The following is a 14,175-nucleotide window of genomic DNA, read 5'->3' as shown; positions in this document are numbered from 1 at the left end:
TCCTTTGGCTACAAGTCTGTCCATAGTCTCATGCCTGCTAGACTGAGACAACCTGTAAATTGGAGAATCAACACATCTTCTGACTGGGCTCCCTCCAACTGGATGGCATTAATATCGACTTCTCTGGCTTTCGTTAACACCCCCCCCCCTCCTTTCCTGTTATCTCTCCTTTCCCCTTCTCCTTTTTCACAGACATGATAAATTCTCACCTAGTCCTTTATCATACCCAATTAACACCTTTTGTTAGTCTGGATTCCTCTCCCATTCTTTGTATTTTGAGACTTCCTGATATATCCTGCTTCTGGCTTTTCCTTGAAGGGTTCAGGCCTGAAATGCCAGCAACATATCTTTGTCTCCTATCGATGCTGAAAAGACTGGCTGAGTTCCTCCAGCATTTTGATGTGTTTACTACAATCACAGCATCTGCAGCCCATCATGTTTCACTCAGCTCTCAGTAATAATCCTGCCTGCCTTGGCATTGTCAGCCACCTGTGAGGTGTCCAGATGCACTGCCAAACACTGGGAATGAAGTTCTCTATCCTGTTGTTTTATTAATTTAAGAACTTTATTGTGCAAAATCAATGGAATCATCTTCTCCATTGAAAAGCCAACTACAATGTACTCCATGTAATGGTACTCCTCCCTGTAAGAGATGCAAGATGCGTTAAAATAATTTCCAAATGAACTCCAAATAAAAAAGCCAGCTACTGATAGTACAAGCCCTGACAGTTGTGAGCTTTAGAATGACCACCAATGTCATTTCCAAATCCCACAAGCTCACTAGGGCAAACTCTTGGTCTTCAGACTGCCTGGTACACAATGAGTGCAGTTTGAAAATAGCTGCATTGTCTCTGATTTCAGGAATGTAAAGGGCATTAAGTACTTGCTCTCAGTTGAAGCTCCATCACGTGCCTTCCACCTGGTCCTCCAAAGTAAGGCAGAATTTTCATTTTCTCTCTACCTATTTAGCTTTAAAATTCAGCAATAAGAAAATTTGCACATAGGGGTGTTTTACTTGACTCTTCTCATGAGGACTTCAATAAAATGTGGCATGGTGCAAGGCCTGACAGAGACATGTCTTGGAGTTTGTCACTTTACTATTGTTGGATTTCTCTACTTTCTGTGTAACAACCTGCTTCAGGGTCCTTAATTAAGGAAACAAAACTCTATTGAAACATCCAAGTGACAGTTGCATCATCAACAGGAATAACAATGACACGGAAAGGCAATTAAAGTGGAAAAGGAATGTTCTGGAGCGTAGTAGGAGTCTTAAAACAGCGTAACAGCCAATCACTGCAATGCTATCGTTTCACTCCTGGTCTAGTGTGTTTGTCATGCCAAAGGCAGTATCTTGCATTACATCCCATTTGTGCAGGAAATACTGAAAATCAAATTTTATATTTAGAATGTAACTGACAAAAATCTTTATTAAAATCAAAAGAAAATGGCAAAGTACCCATGCCGTTTGAGCAAAATGATAATTCTCCAATCGGTTTGCAAAGAAAAGTATACTCGTACATGATTTTCGATCATTCGCTATTCCAGGAATAATGCAATGGCACAACACAAGTGACATTTAAAAAAATTTATATTTTCCTTGCCTCCAATTTTTGCATTATAGGCAACACCAACTCCACAGAAGCTGTTGTTTGCTTCCATTGCTATTTCTCCAGCACATTTGGTTCCGTGACTTGGAAACATGAAAAATAAAACACAAGAGCAGAGTTTGTGTTATGTACCTGTGTTATAAAGGAGGGAATACACACCAACAAGGCCGAATGGTTTCACCATTGATTCGGAAATAGTTCTTTTGGCGAGGCGTGCAATTTTACTTAAATGCTGCCCACCTACTCATGATCAGTGGTTACGTGACATTAAGCCTTGTTTGAATAGGGAAAAGATTCATTATTTAATAATTCAGATACAAGATTTCAGATGTTATGGGGGTCATTTATGACTCATCATCTTACTTTATAATTTCACTTCAGTGTAATTAAATTATCTGACTTGCATCTTTCTCAAGTTCTTTTTATTTTTTTCTACCTTCATTTTTCTATTAATATTAATCATGTATAGCATCTGGCAACATGGTTATGCAAGGGTTTTGAGTTTTCCTCCTTAACTATTTTCTTCTCTCGTGTTTTTTTACTTTTATTTCTAAATATATCTATATAAAATTTAGAATATTAATTAAGGTTATGATTTATCATGTATGTTTTTGTTTAAGTTTGTGTAACTATCCATATCAGCTTATTGAATTGCACTTTTTTGTACATGTTCATTATTAAAATCAATAAAAATATTTTAAAAATATAAGAATTCACTTCATATTGTCCCACTGGTGTTTCATGTAGACATTGGATTAATCATTGATCTTTTCATGTGGTCATTAGATAAATCATATTTACCTATTGCTGGTTATTCCACAGGGAACCACCAGTTGACTTGAAATTACCTGCAGGGTCCTTTGAATTATGAAAATCTGCTAAAGGTCAAATTGCTGATGCAACAGACCTGCTTAATCACCCAACTCAACGTTGAGCCCAGCAGCAGAGCACTGACTTTCTGAAGAGATGGTATTACCCTAGGTATTACATCAGGGACAGCAAATAGACCAGGAAGTATGAAGTCAGTAGAAGACAAACTATTGGAGAGGATTTTTCAGGATAGGATTTACATTAAATGTGAAGAAGCATTGCCTTATTCGGATAAGTCAGCATGGGTTTGTGAGGGCAGGAATACAAAAGAATTTGACGAAGTTCAGGTGGTGGTCAAAAATTTTATGCAAGTATACTTTTCTTGGCAAAGAGATTGGAAAGTTGCCATTTTAATGAGGCATTTGACAAGGTTTCCCATAGTAGGCTTATGCAGTAGCGTCAGTCATGAGGTATGATATTGGTGGAAACTTGGATAGGTGATTTCAGAATTGGCTTGCAGGTAGAAGACAGAAGGTAGTAGTAGAAGTAGAATTTGATGACTCATGATGTTTCGCAGGGAACATTTTATTTTGCTAGTACTTATTTTGCAAGTACTTATTTTGCAAGTACTTATTTTGCAAGTACTTATTTTGCTCTTTGTGATTTAAAAAAAAACTTGGACGAAGAATTGCATATGGTGTGCTGACCTTCATTAGTTGGGGAATTGAGTTCAGAGAAATTACTTAATGTAAGCTTGTAGATGATATGAAAGTTGGAGGTTTTGTGGATAAAATAGGAGGTTGTCACAGTTTACAACAGAATATAGAGAGGATGCAGAGTTGGGTGTAGAAGTGGCAGATGGAGCTCAATAGAGAAAACTATGAAGTGATACACTTTGGAAGGTGCACCTTCAAGGCAGGTTTCATGGTTAATGGCAGAACTTTTTGCAGTGTGGAGGAACAGAGGATGTTGGGGTCCAGACCCCCATCTCCCTCAAGGTTTCTGCACAAGTTAAAGGGTAGTTAAGAAGGCATATGGTGTGCTGACCTTTGTAAGTTGAGGAATTGAGTTCAGAGAAATTACTTAATGTTACAGCTCTATAAAACTATACCTAGACCACAGGTAGAGCATTCTCTTCAGCTCTGGTTTCCTCATGATAGGAAGGATATGAAAATGTTAGAGAGAGTTCAGCGGAGCTTTACCAGGATGCTGCTTCGATTAGAATGCCTTTTGAGGAAAGAATAAGTGAGCTAGGTGTTTTTAATCATTGGAGCGATGGAAGATGAGAGCTAACTTAATAGAGGTGTATAACATTATGAGTGGCAGAGTGGACAGGCAGCACCTTTTTTCCATTAAGGACATCCGTTTAAGATGAGTGGAGGAAAATTTAGGGGAGAAGTCAGAGGTAGGTTTTGGTGTTTTTTTTATATAACAGATTGGTGGGCACCTAAAATTCATAGCCAAGGCTGGTGATAGAGGCTAGTACAATAGGGACACTTAAAAGACTCTTAGATAGGCACACGGATACAAGAAGAATGTAGAGCCATGAGATGTGAGGGAAGGAACAGTTAGATTGATGGAAAGTATATATACATATTGTAGGTGTTAGGTCTGCTTTGTTCATGAATGAGTGAGACAAACACCAGACTGAGTCGAAATCAGGGTTCTTTGTTCTTTATTACCGGATTGTAACACTTGCAACTAACCATGTTAGTCGGAGAATGCATTCTGCCGTTATCAGCAAAATGGTGATTTTTTATACCCTTGGATACGTGCTTAGAACATCATCATATCATTACTTGTCCAATGACTAAAACTGTTGCTATCCTTTCCCTGCTAGCTTCCTGCCTCTCAATCCATCAATGTCTCTCTTATCTTGTAAGTACAAGGATGCATTCACATCTTGTTACAGCCCTGTACAGGGTAACTCCTTACACATTCCCATCTCATGATGTTTTACCTTACATAGGTCAGAACATTATCATTGACTGTAGGGACTGTACTGTGATGTACTGTTCTGTTCTATGTTCTAAATGACTACTCTGCAGGTAAAGTTTAGTAAAAACTAATGTGAATTGATTATTTATTGTTTTTTTCCATATAAGATTATAATTGTATTTAATTACTTTTTTTAAACATCTCTGATTCTCCAGTGAAGAGTCAATGTCTGTCAAGTTGTTCCAGGGACCAGAACTAATTATTATTTTGCTCCTCATCTACCCGTCCATGCCTGGGCACTTAGATGTGGAGGTTAGCTTGTCCGACCTTCACATTAGGAGAAGGAAAAGTGGTGTTGGCAAGGATTGTGGGTGGTCAGTATGGACAAGGAGTCAATTCTGGTACAGTCCAGCTCATTATGATCAATGCATTGTTTAAAATAAAAACACAAAATTGCTGAAAGAACCCATCACATCGTGCAGCGTCCATAGGAGGTATAGATGTATAACCGATATTTTGGGCCCGATTTCAGTAAATTTGTATCATTGTTTTACTGTGTTTGCGATGTCTACTGGCAAAACTCCTGCATGTTAGAACAGGTAACAATGAACTTGACCTTGACTATGTGGGTGTTCTCCAGATCACTGTTGTAAATGGCCCAAAGTATGTGAGTAAGTTGTAGAATCTTAGGGGGGTGGGTATGGAGTGACATTCATGAGAATAAGAGTATTATGAAAAATGTGATTAGAGTAGAATTATTATAAAGATGCCTGCTGGTCAGCATGGACTTGATGGGATGAAGGGCCTTTCTCCCTGTTGTGCCTCTATGAATCATTGTTTCAGTCTGATTTATCACAGATTTTCATACTGAAAAATATTTATTTAATGTTTGATGGAAATATTTTTTCTGCCATTTATTACCCCTTCCCTTCATTCACCATTGAAAATGGAGCTAATTATATTCTGGATTATTTTATTTCAGAGAATATGGAAAAGTGGTAAGATCCCAATGTGTGGTCTGGAGACTGGGGACAAGAAAAGCATGGCATAATGCATGATATTTCAGAGGTTAACAGAGAAATATTTTAGGGGAAAATTGGAGGTGGAAAACAGTCGAGCTTGAGATTTGCAGTATGCCAAAGTTCCTTAGCACAAAGTAAAAAGGGGGCAGCCTGAAGGAAGGTTGAAATTTATGAAGGTGATCACAGAAGCCAATGTAGGCAGCCTTGGCCTTGGGTGATATTTAGATTTTCATGTTCCATTAAATTAAAACTAGGCTAAATGTCATTGATGAGAGCAATTGCCAGTTGGGGTACTGTTTAGCAACACATTTACTTTGCACCATAGCTGCATATTTTTTTTAAAAAATGACAATAGATTTTTTTTAAAGTTCACGGGGATAAATTTGATATTGTGCTATTTGTATTTTGGGCCATGGTTATTTTACTGAGTGCAGATTGTAAACAAAATCTGACCTCATCATAATCATTTTAGCATCCACCCACTGTTGCCTTCATGTACAATCTGCAAGGCTATTTGGTGAATCGGGCCAGTTGAAACAAGCTGGTGCTAGATAAAGTCACACATGCACATTTTCATGGACATCTGCTGTGTGAGTTTTATTGGCAAGGACAATAGTTAATGTTTATCCTTCATTACCCCTTCCAAGTTAATGGTAATCTGTCTTCTTGGACCATCACAGTCCATGTGGTGAAGATATTCTCAATGCTGTTAAATGAGTAATCCCAGGATTTTGACTTCAGCAAAGATTAGAAATGCCAATTTTCTTTCAAATCAGCATGGGTTGTGACTTGATTCATGCTGTTCATCTACATCTCCTTTCTTTATCCTTTGTGTTCATAGTAATTGGGATTTGGGAGGTGAATAGAATCTATATTTTTCAAAAATAGACTATTCACAATAAATTATTTACAAAAAAACATTCAAGAGTGTTTTAGTGTCATATCATGCATTTCCATCAGTTTACATTGTTATATACATTCTCTAATTACACCATTGCCAACACTGTGGAAACTTGTCATTACTCCCCCCTTTGTTGTTTGAGGAGTTTCCCCTCAATCCCCTCAACTCAATGCTTGGTGATGGAAGGACACTAGACTGTTGTGTCAAGGAAGCCCTGATGAATTGTTGCAGACAGGCCAGTCAAGATGGTTGTCTTGTGTATGTTTCTCATCAAGTGTTGTTCGAGCTTTACACCTCCATGCCTATGGTGAGCACTTTATTAAAGTTTTGCCTTGTGCTTTGTAGTGAGTGAAAAGGCTTACAAGAGATTTGCAATGAGTCACTCACTGCAAAATTCATAATTCTGGCCACATTGTGTATATGTATAATTCAGTTAAGTTTCTGGAACATTGATCTGGAGAGATACAGTTTTGGTAATATTGCTGAATGACAATTGAATTGGATGTGATTCACTTTTGTTAAAGATGGTCATTGCTTGATAAGCTGAATATATTTAGTCTGGCTGAAATCTATGATGGATATTGTTCCACAAGCTCAGAGAACTCACTGAATGGAACAGCCACCCCAACTTTCTGAAGAACAAAGATGACAAGATCGAAAGAGTAAGAAGTTTTGTATCTCCAGGAAGTCAGGGAGTCCTCCAGGCAAGCCAAGCAGATGAAGAATTTGTAATTTAAATCATCAACAACAATGAAGACTGAAGGATATATTCCCCAAATAAAGTAAATCGTTATCATCTTCAAAAAGAAGATAAAGATGCAAGGTGAAAGGATAAAGATTTAAACAGGACCTGGATATCTGAAATAAGTGGGAAAGAAGGGTACAATTGTGACATTTAAAGGACATTTAGACAAGTCTATGGCTAGGAAAGCTTCTTCAAGTATATAAAGAATAAACAAGAGATGAGACCAGATATAGGACCACTGGAAAATGATACTGGAGAAATATTAATGGGAGAAAAGGAGAAGGCAGAGGAGCTGAATGAATATTTTGCATTAGTCTTCAATATCAAAGGCATGAGCAGTCTGCCAAATGTCCAAGGGCATTAGGGAAGGGATGCTGTTACAATAACAATGGAGAAGGTGTTCAGATAGCTGCAAGGTCTAAGGGTAGAAATGTCTCGCAGATGAAATGGATTGCACCCTCTGGTTCTGAGAGAAGTAGTTGCAGAGATTGTGGGAGCATTGATAATGATCTTTCAGCAATGTATAGATTCTGATATGATTCTGGAGGAGTTGAAAAAAATAGCAAATTTTCTAGTCTCCAGGACTATGCTGGAATCTATGAAGAAGGGAGGGAAGCAGCAAGTAGCATATTGTAGACCAGTGAGCCTGATATCAGTAGTTGGGAAGATGTTGGAGTTGATTGTTAAGGACGAGGATACTTGGAGGCCAGCATGGCTTCCTTAAGGAAAACCTATTGTAATTCTTTGAAGGTGAGAAGTTGGCTCAATAAAGGATAGGGAGTAGATATGGATTTTCAGAAGGCATTTGACAAGGTGTTGGATTGGAGGGTATTTAACAAGCTAAGAGCCCAAGGTAGATCAGGAAACATACTAGTGAGGGTAGAGCATTGGCTGATTAGTAGGAAGCAGGGATCACATTCTGGTTGGTAGACATTCACTATTGGTGTTTTACAGTGGTCAGTGTTGGGGCTGCTTCTTTTTATGCTGTATATCAATGATTTAGATTACGGAATGAATGACTTTTTGACCAAGTTTGCAGATGATATGAAGATAAGTGGAAAGCAGGTTGGGCTGAGCAAACAGAGAGACTGCAGAAGGACTTAGATTAGGAGAATGGGCAGAGAAGTGGCAAATGAAATGTAATGTCGGAAAGTGTACGGTCGTGCACTTTGGTAGAAAAAAATAAATGGACAGACTTTTTTGAAATGAGGAGCAAATTGAAAATTCCCAGATGCCAAGAGGCCTAGGAGTTCTCGTGCAGGATACCCTGAAGGTCAACTTGCATGTTGAGTCTTTGGTGAAGAAGGCAAATGCAATGCGGGCATTCATTTCAAGAGGAATAGAATACATGCAAGGATATGATTTTTGAGTCTTTATAGGGCACTGATGAGACCTCACTTAAAGTATTGTGAGCAGTTTTGTGCTGTTCATTTAAGAAAGTATGTGCTGACATGAGAGAGTGTTCAGAAGTTCACGAGGATGATTCTGAGAATGAAAGAGTTATCATGTGAGGTGTTTGCCATCTCTTGGCCTGTAATCTTTGGAATTGAGGAGAACAAGAGGATCTCATTAAAACATTTTGAATGTTGAAAGGGATATGAAAAAAAAATGTGGAAAAGTTGCTTTGCAGTGGGAGAGTTCCGGACAAGGAGGAACAATTTCAGGATTGAAGGCCATCCTCTTAGAATAGAGATGTGGAGAAATGTCTTTAGCCAGATGGTGGTGAATCTGTGGAATTTGTTGCCATATGCAGTTGTGAAGGCCAATCATTGTGTAAATTTAAGGAAGAGAATGTATGTATTTAAGGAAGAGGTCCTTGATTAGCCAGGACATCAAGGGTTATGGGGAGAAGGACAAGAATTGGGGCTGAATGGGAAAATGGATCAGCTCATGATTGAATAGTGAGGCAGACTCGATGGGCTGAAGAGCCAATTTCTGCTCCTACGGTCTTGTAGAAAAGAGCTGAACACCAGCAAATAGGAATAACATGCATAGACAACTTGGCCAGCATGAACAAGTTGGGCCAAAGGGCCTGCTTCCCTGGTGTAAAGCTATGATTCTATGAGATAAAACTGAGCCAATGAACACACCAACAAACTGACAACTACTCCATCAGCTAGCCTTGAACACAATTCTATCAACAATCTGTCTGAAAGAACTGGCATCAAACATTTTTTTCCCCCTTCCAAACAATTCTCACACTCACCACTCCTCACATGAAACAGCTTCCATGCACTTTCAGCTATTCAGTGATGGCAGGCACAGGAAATGTCCTCATTGCCAGCAATCTGCTGCATCTCCCTCTGGCTGTGCAGTATCTTCCCCTGCGAAATGGAGAGAAGTGTGCCACTGAATTGTATCCTTGTATTTGTGGGGGGAAAAAAAAAATCAGTAACACACTTCCCTCCCTCTTACAGGAGCAAATCCTGCATAACCAGAGGGAAAAGCAGCAAAGTTAGCAGATTGTTGATGAATAGAGCTCATGGCGAGGAAGGGCACAAAGTAATGGTGATGCCCCTGCAATGGGATACATGGGCATTATTTAATTCAACAATTATTTTTCTTTCTTTGGCTTGGCTTCGCGGACGAAGATTTATAGAGGGGTAATGTCCACATCAGCTGCAGGCTCGTTTGTGGCTGACAAGTCCGATGCGGGACAGGCAGACGCGGTTGCAGCGGTTGCAAGGGAAAATTGGTTGGTTGGGGTTGAGTGTTGGGTTTTTCCTCCTTTGTCTTTTATCAGTGAGGTGGGCTCTGCGGTCTTCTTCAAAGGAAGTTGCTGCCCGCCGAACTGTGAGGCGCCAAGATGCACGGTTTGAGGCGATATCAGCCCACTGGCGGTGGTCAATGTGGCAGGCACCAAGAGATTTCTTTAGGCAGTCCTTGTACCTCTTCTTTGATGCACCTCTGTCTCGGTGGCCAGTGGAGAGCTCGCCATATAACACGATCTTGGGAAGGCAATGGTCCTCCATTCTGGAGACGTGACCTACCCAGCGCAGTTGGATCTTCATCAGCATGGATTCAATGCTGTCGGCTTCTGCCATCTCGAGAACTTGGATGTTGGTGATGAAGTTGCTCCAATTAATGTTGAGGATGGAGCGGAGACAACGCTGGTGGAAGCGTTCTAGGAGCCGTAGGTGATGCCAATAGAGGACCCATGATTCGGAGCTGAACAGGAGTGTGGGTATGACAACGGCTCTGTATATGCTAATCTTTGTGAGGTTTTTCAGTTGGTTGTTTTTCCAGACTCTTTTGTGTAGTCTTCCAAAGGTGCTATTTGCCTTGGCGAGTCTGTTGTCTATCTCGTTGTCGATCCTAGCATCCGATGAAATGGTGCAGCCGAGATAGGTAAGCTGGTTGACCATTTTGAGTTTTGTGTACCCGATGGAGATGTGGGGGGGGTGGGGGGGCTGGTAGTCATGGTGGGGAGCTGGCTGATGGAGGACCTCAGTTTTCTTCAGGCTGACTTCCAGGCCAAACATTTTAGCAATTTCCGCAAAACTGGACGTCAAGCGCTGAAGAGCTGGCTCTGAATGGGCAACTAAAGTGGCATCGACTGCAAAGAGTAGTTCACGGACAAGTTTCTCTTGTGTCTTGGTGTGAGCTTGCAGGCGCCTCAGATTGAAGAGACTGCTATCCGTGCGGTACTGGATGTAAACACTGTCTTCATTGTTGAGGTCTAAGGCCCTTCTGGTAAATGAAACTTTTACAGGCCAATTACACAGAAATAACCTACCAAATGCATACATTTTGGATTCAGGAAGAAACTGGAGCATGTAGGTCATGGAGAACGTACAAACTCTTTACAGATAACAACTGATTTGAACCTAGGATGCTGGTGCTATAATAGAACATAAGAAATAGGAGCAGGAGTAGACTATCTGGCCTATCAAGCCTGCTCCACCATTCAATGAGATCAGGGCTGATCTGATGATCGGCTCATCCCCCCAACCTGCCTTTTCCCCATATCCCCTCATTCTGCTATGTAAAAATCTATCCAATCTTGTCTAAATTTACTGAGGTAACTTCCACTGGTTCAATGGGCAGTCAATTCCATAGATTCACCACCCTCTGTGGAAAAAAAAGTCCCTTCTCAGGCCTGTCCTAAATCTTCTACCCTGAATCTTGAGGCTATCTCCCCTAGTTCTACTCTCCTCCATCATTGGAAATAATTACGTAGCCCTATCTTATCTATTCCTTTCATAATTTTATATGTTTCTATTATATCCACTCTCATTCTTGTCAATTCCAGTGACTAGAGTCCCAGAAGACACAATCTCTCTTCATAGGCTAACCCTCTCATCTCTGAAATCAACCTGGTGAACCTCCTCTGGACCACCACCTTCCTCAAGTAAGGAGGCCAGAATTGTACGCAGAACTCCAGATGCAACCTCACCAGAATGTTGCAGAGTTGCAACACAACCTCTTTGTTCCTATATTCAATCCCTGTAGCAATGAAGGCCAACATTCCATTTGCCTTCTTGATCGCCTGCTGCACTTGCAAATCAACCTTTTGTGATTCGTGTACGAGCAGTCCCAAGTATTTCTGCATGACAGCATCTGCAATCACTTGCCATTTAAACAATAGTGGATAACCTCACATTTACCACCATTGTGCACCATCTGCCAGACCTTCGTCCACTCACTTAACCTACTGTATCTACAGTATATATCTCTAAGCATATTGTGCCACACAAGGATGAATGAAAGTAGCATTGCAAATGGCTAAACCTCATTCTCATCCCCAATTCTCAATTTCTTCTGACCTATAAACTTACTGCAGTAAAAGTATAGGCCCCAACTCAACCATAACCCTATCTTTCTCTCATTCTTTGTTAAAAAGTAATTGATTTCCATCTAACATCAAGATGGTTTAACAGCCTTATCCAAGAAACATGAGGAATCCCATTACCCAGCAACACTCATCCAAGGAAATTTAGAGTGCTCTGTCACACATAGAAATAAATTGTTGGAAGAACACAACAGATTAAGTGGCATCTGTGGAAGCAATCGGATAGTCAATGCGTCAGGCTAAGATGAGTGTAGAGGGAAGATGGCTGGCATATAGAAGGGGGAGAGAGGACTGAGACAAGGGCTGGCAGGAAAAGAGGGGATGGGAAAGGTGAACCAAGGGAGAAACCCAAGAGAACAGGTATGTGACTGATGGTAAAATTGAAGCATATAACAATTACAGCACAGAAACAGGCCATCTCAGCCCTTCTAGTCCGTACTGAACCAAGTACTCTCATCCTACCTGCCCCTTGCCCGTAACCCTTCATTCCCTTCCCATCCATATACCTATCCAATTTTTTCTTAATTGACAAAAAGGACCCTGCCACTACTACTTCTCCTGGAAGTTCAATCCACTCTGAGTGAAAAAGTTTCCCCTCATGTTACTTCTAAACTTTTTCCCCTTAACTCATGACCTCTTGTTTCAATCTCTCCTACCCTCAAGGGAAAAAGCCTATCCATATCACATCTATCTATCCCCCTCATAATCTTAAATACATCTATCAAATTCCAACCCCCCCCCCCCCACAACCTTCTACGCTCCAAGGAATAAAGACCCAATCTGCTCAATCTTTCTTTGTAATCTAAATTCTGAAACCCAGGTAACATTTTCATAAATATTCTCTGTACTCTCTCTACCTCGTTGATATTCTTCCTATAATTCAGTGACCAGAAATGCACACAATATTCCAAATTTGGCCTCACCAATGCCTTGAACAGTCTCAACATCACCTCCCAATTCCTGTATTCTGTGCTTTGATTTATAAATGTCAGCATATCAAAAACCTTCTTCACCACTCTATCCACATGAGATTTTACCTTCAGGGAATGATGAACTATTATTCCTAAATCGTTCTGCTCCACTGCATTCTTCAATGCCCTCCCATTTACTACACAAGTCCTGTTTTGATTATTCCTTCCATAATGAAGAACTTCACACTTCTCAGCATTAAACTCCATCTACCATCTTTCAGCCCGTTCTTCTAAGCAGTCCAAATCCTTTTGTAATCTATGAAAACCTTCTTCATTATCCACAATTCCACTTATTTTCGTATCATCTGCATATTTACTAATCTAATTTACCATCCAATCATCTAGATGGGGTTAAAGATAAACAGCAAGGGGCCCCAATACACAACACTAAGGCACATCGCTTTTTACTGGCCTTCAGCCTGACAAATAGTTATCCGCTACAACTCTCTGGTATCTCCCTTCCAGCCACTGTTGATTCTATTTGACTATCTCAAAGTTAATACTCAGTGCTTGAACCTTCCTAACCAACCTTCCATGCAGAACCTTATTGAAGGCCTTACTAAAGTCCATATCGACAACAACCACTGCTTTCCCCTCATCAACCTTCCTAGTCACCTCTTCAAAAAATTCAACAAGATTGGTCAAACATGACCTTCCACACACAAACCCATGTTGAGTGTTCCTGATCAGACCCTGTCTCTCCAGGTACTTGTATATTATTTCTAAGAATGCTTTCCATTAACTTTCCTACAACAAACATCAAACTTACAGACCTATAATTGCTAGGCTTGCTACTCAAACCCTTTTTAAACAAAGGAACCACATTAGCAATACGCTAATCCTCTGGCACTATACCCATCCCTAATGCCATTTGCAAAATCATTGTCAAAGCCATTGCTATTTCCTCACTAACTTCTCTCAAGGTCCTGGGGAAAATCCCTTCAGGACCTGGAGACTTATCCACCTTTATATGCTTCAAAAGCTCCAGTACTTTCTCTTTCTTAATTACATCTTTCATAATTACCCTCTTTGCTTCCTTTACCCCACACAACTCAACATCCTTCTCCTTAGTGAATACCAAAGAAATTGTTCAAAATCTCCCACATCTCATGTGACTGCACACACAGTTGTCTGCTCCGATTCTCTAAGGAACCCATTTTATCCCTCACTCTCCTTTTGCCATTAACATATTTATAGAAACCTTTTGAATTTATTTTCACCCTTTTTCCTAGAGCCACCTCGTACCTTCTTTTAGCTTTTCTTATTTTTTTAAGATTCTTTTTCCACTCAATGTATTCTCCACATATCTCCTTTATTCCTTGTTTCTTATAATTATTGTAGGTCCTCTTATTTCAAACCAAGTTTCCAATATTCCTTGATAATGAAGAG

General features: G+C 40.1%; 1 protein-coding gene across 9 annotated transcripts in view; it reads right to left on the bottom strand.

The window, feature by feature from the left end:
* The window catches only part of LOC138739315 (PC3-like endoprotease variant B), an 827,554-nt gene that overhangs the window by 286,937 nt on the left and 526,442 nt on the right, over nt 1-14,175 (bottom strand). For all 9 annotated transcript variants that reach the window (XM_069891108.1, XM_069891107.1, XM_069891109.1 and 6 more), the window contains exon 9: nt 1,602-1,690. In XM_069891108.1, coding sequence (XP_069747209.1) covers nt 1,602-1,690 — 89 coding nt within the window. The remainder of the gene's footprint in view (nt 1-1,601; nt 1,691-14,175) is intronic.

This window comes from Narcine bancroftii, chromosome 7 (assembly GCF_036971445.1).
Source record: "Narcine bancroftii isolate sNarBan1 chromosome 7, sNarBan1.hap1, whole genome shotgun sequence".
Taxonomy (NCBI): domain Eukaryota; kingdom Metazoa; phylum Chordata; class Chondrichthyes; order Torpediniformes; family Narcinidae; genus Narcine; species Narcine bancroftii.
The sequence above is the reverse complement of the archived record's forward strand: the minus strand, read 5'-3'. Positions and strand labels throughout refer to the sequence as shown.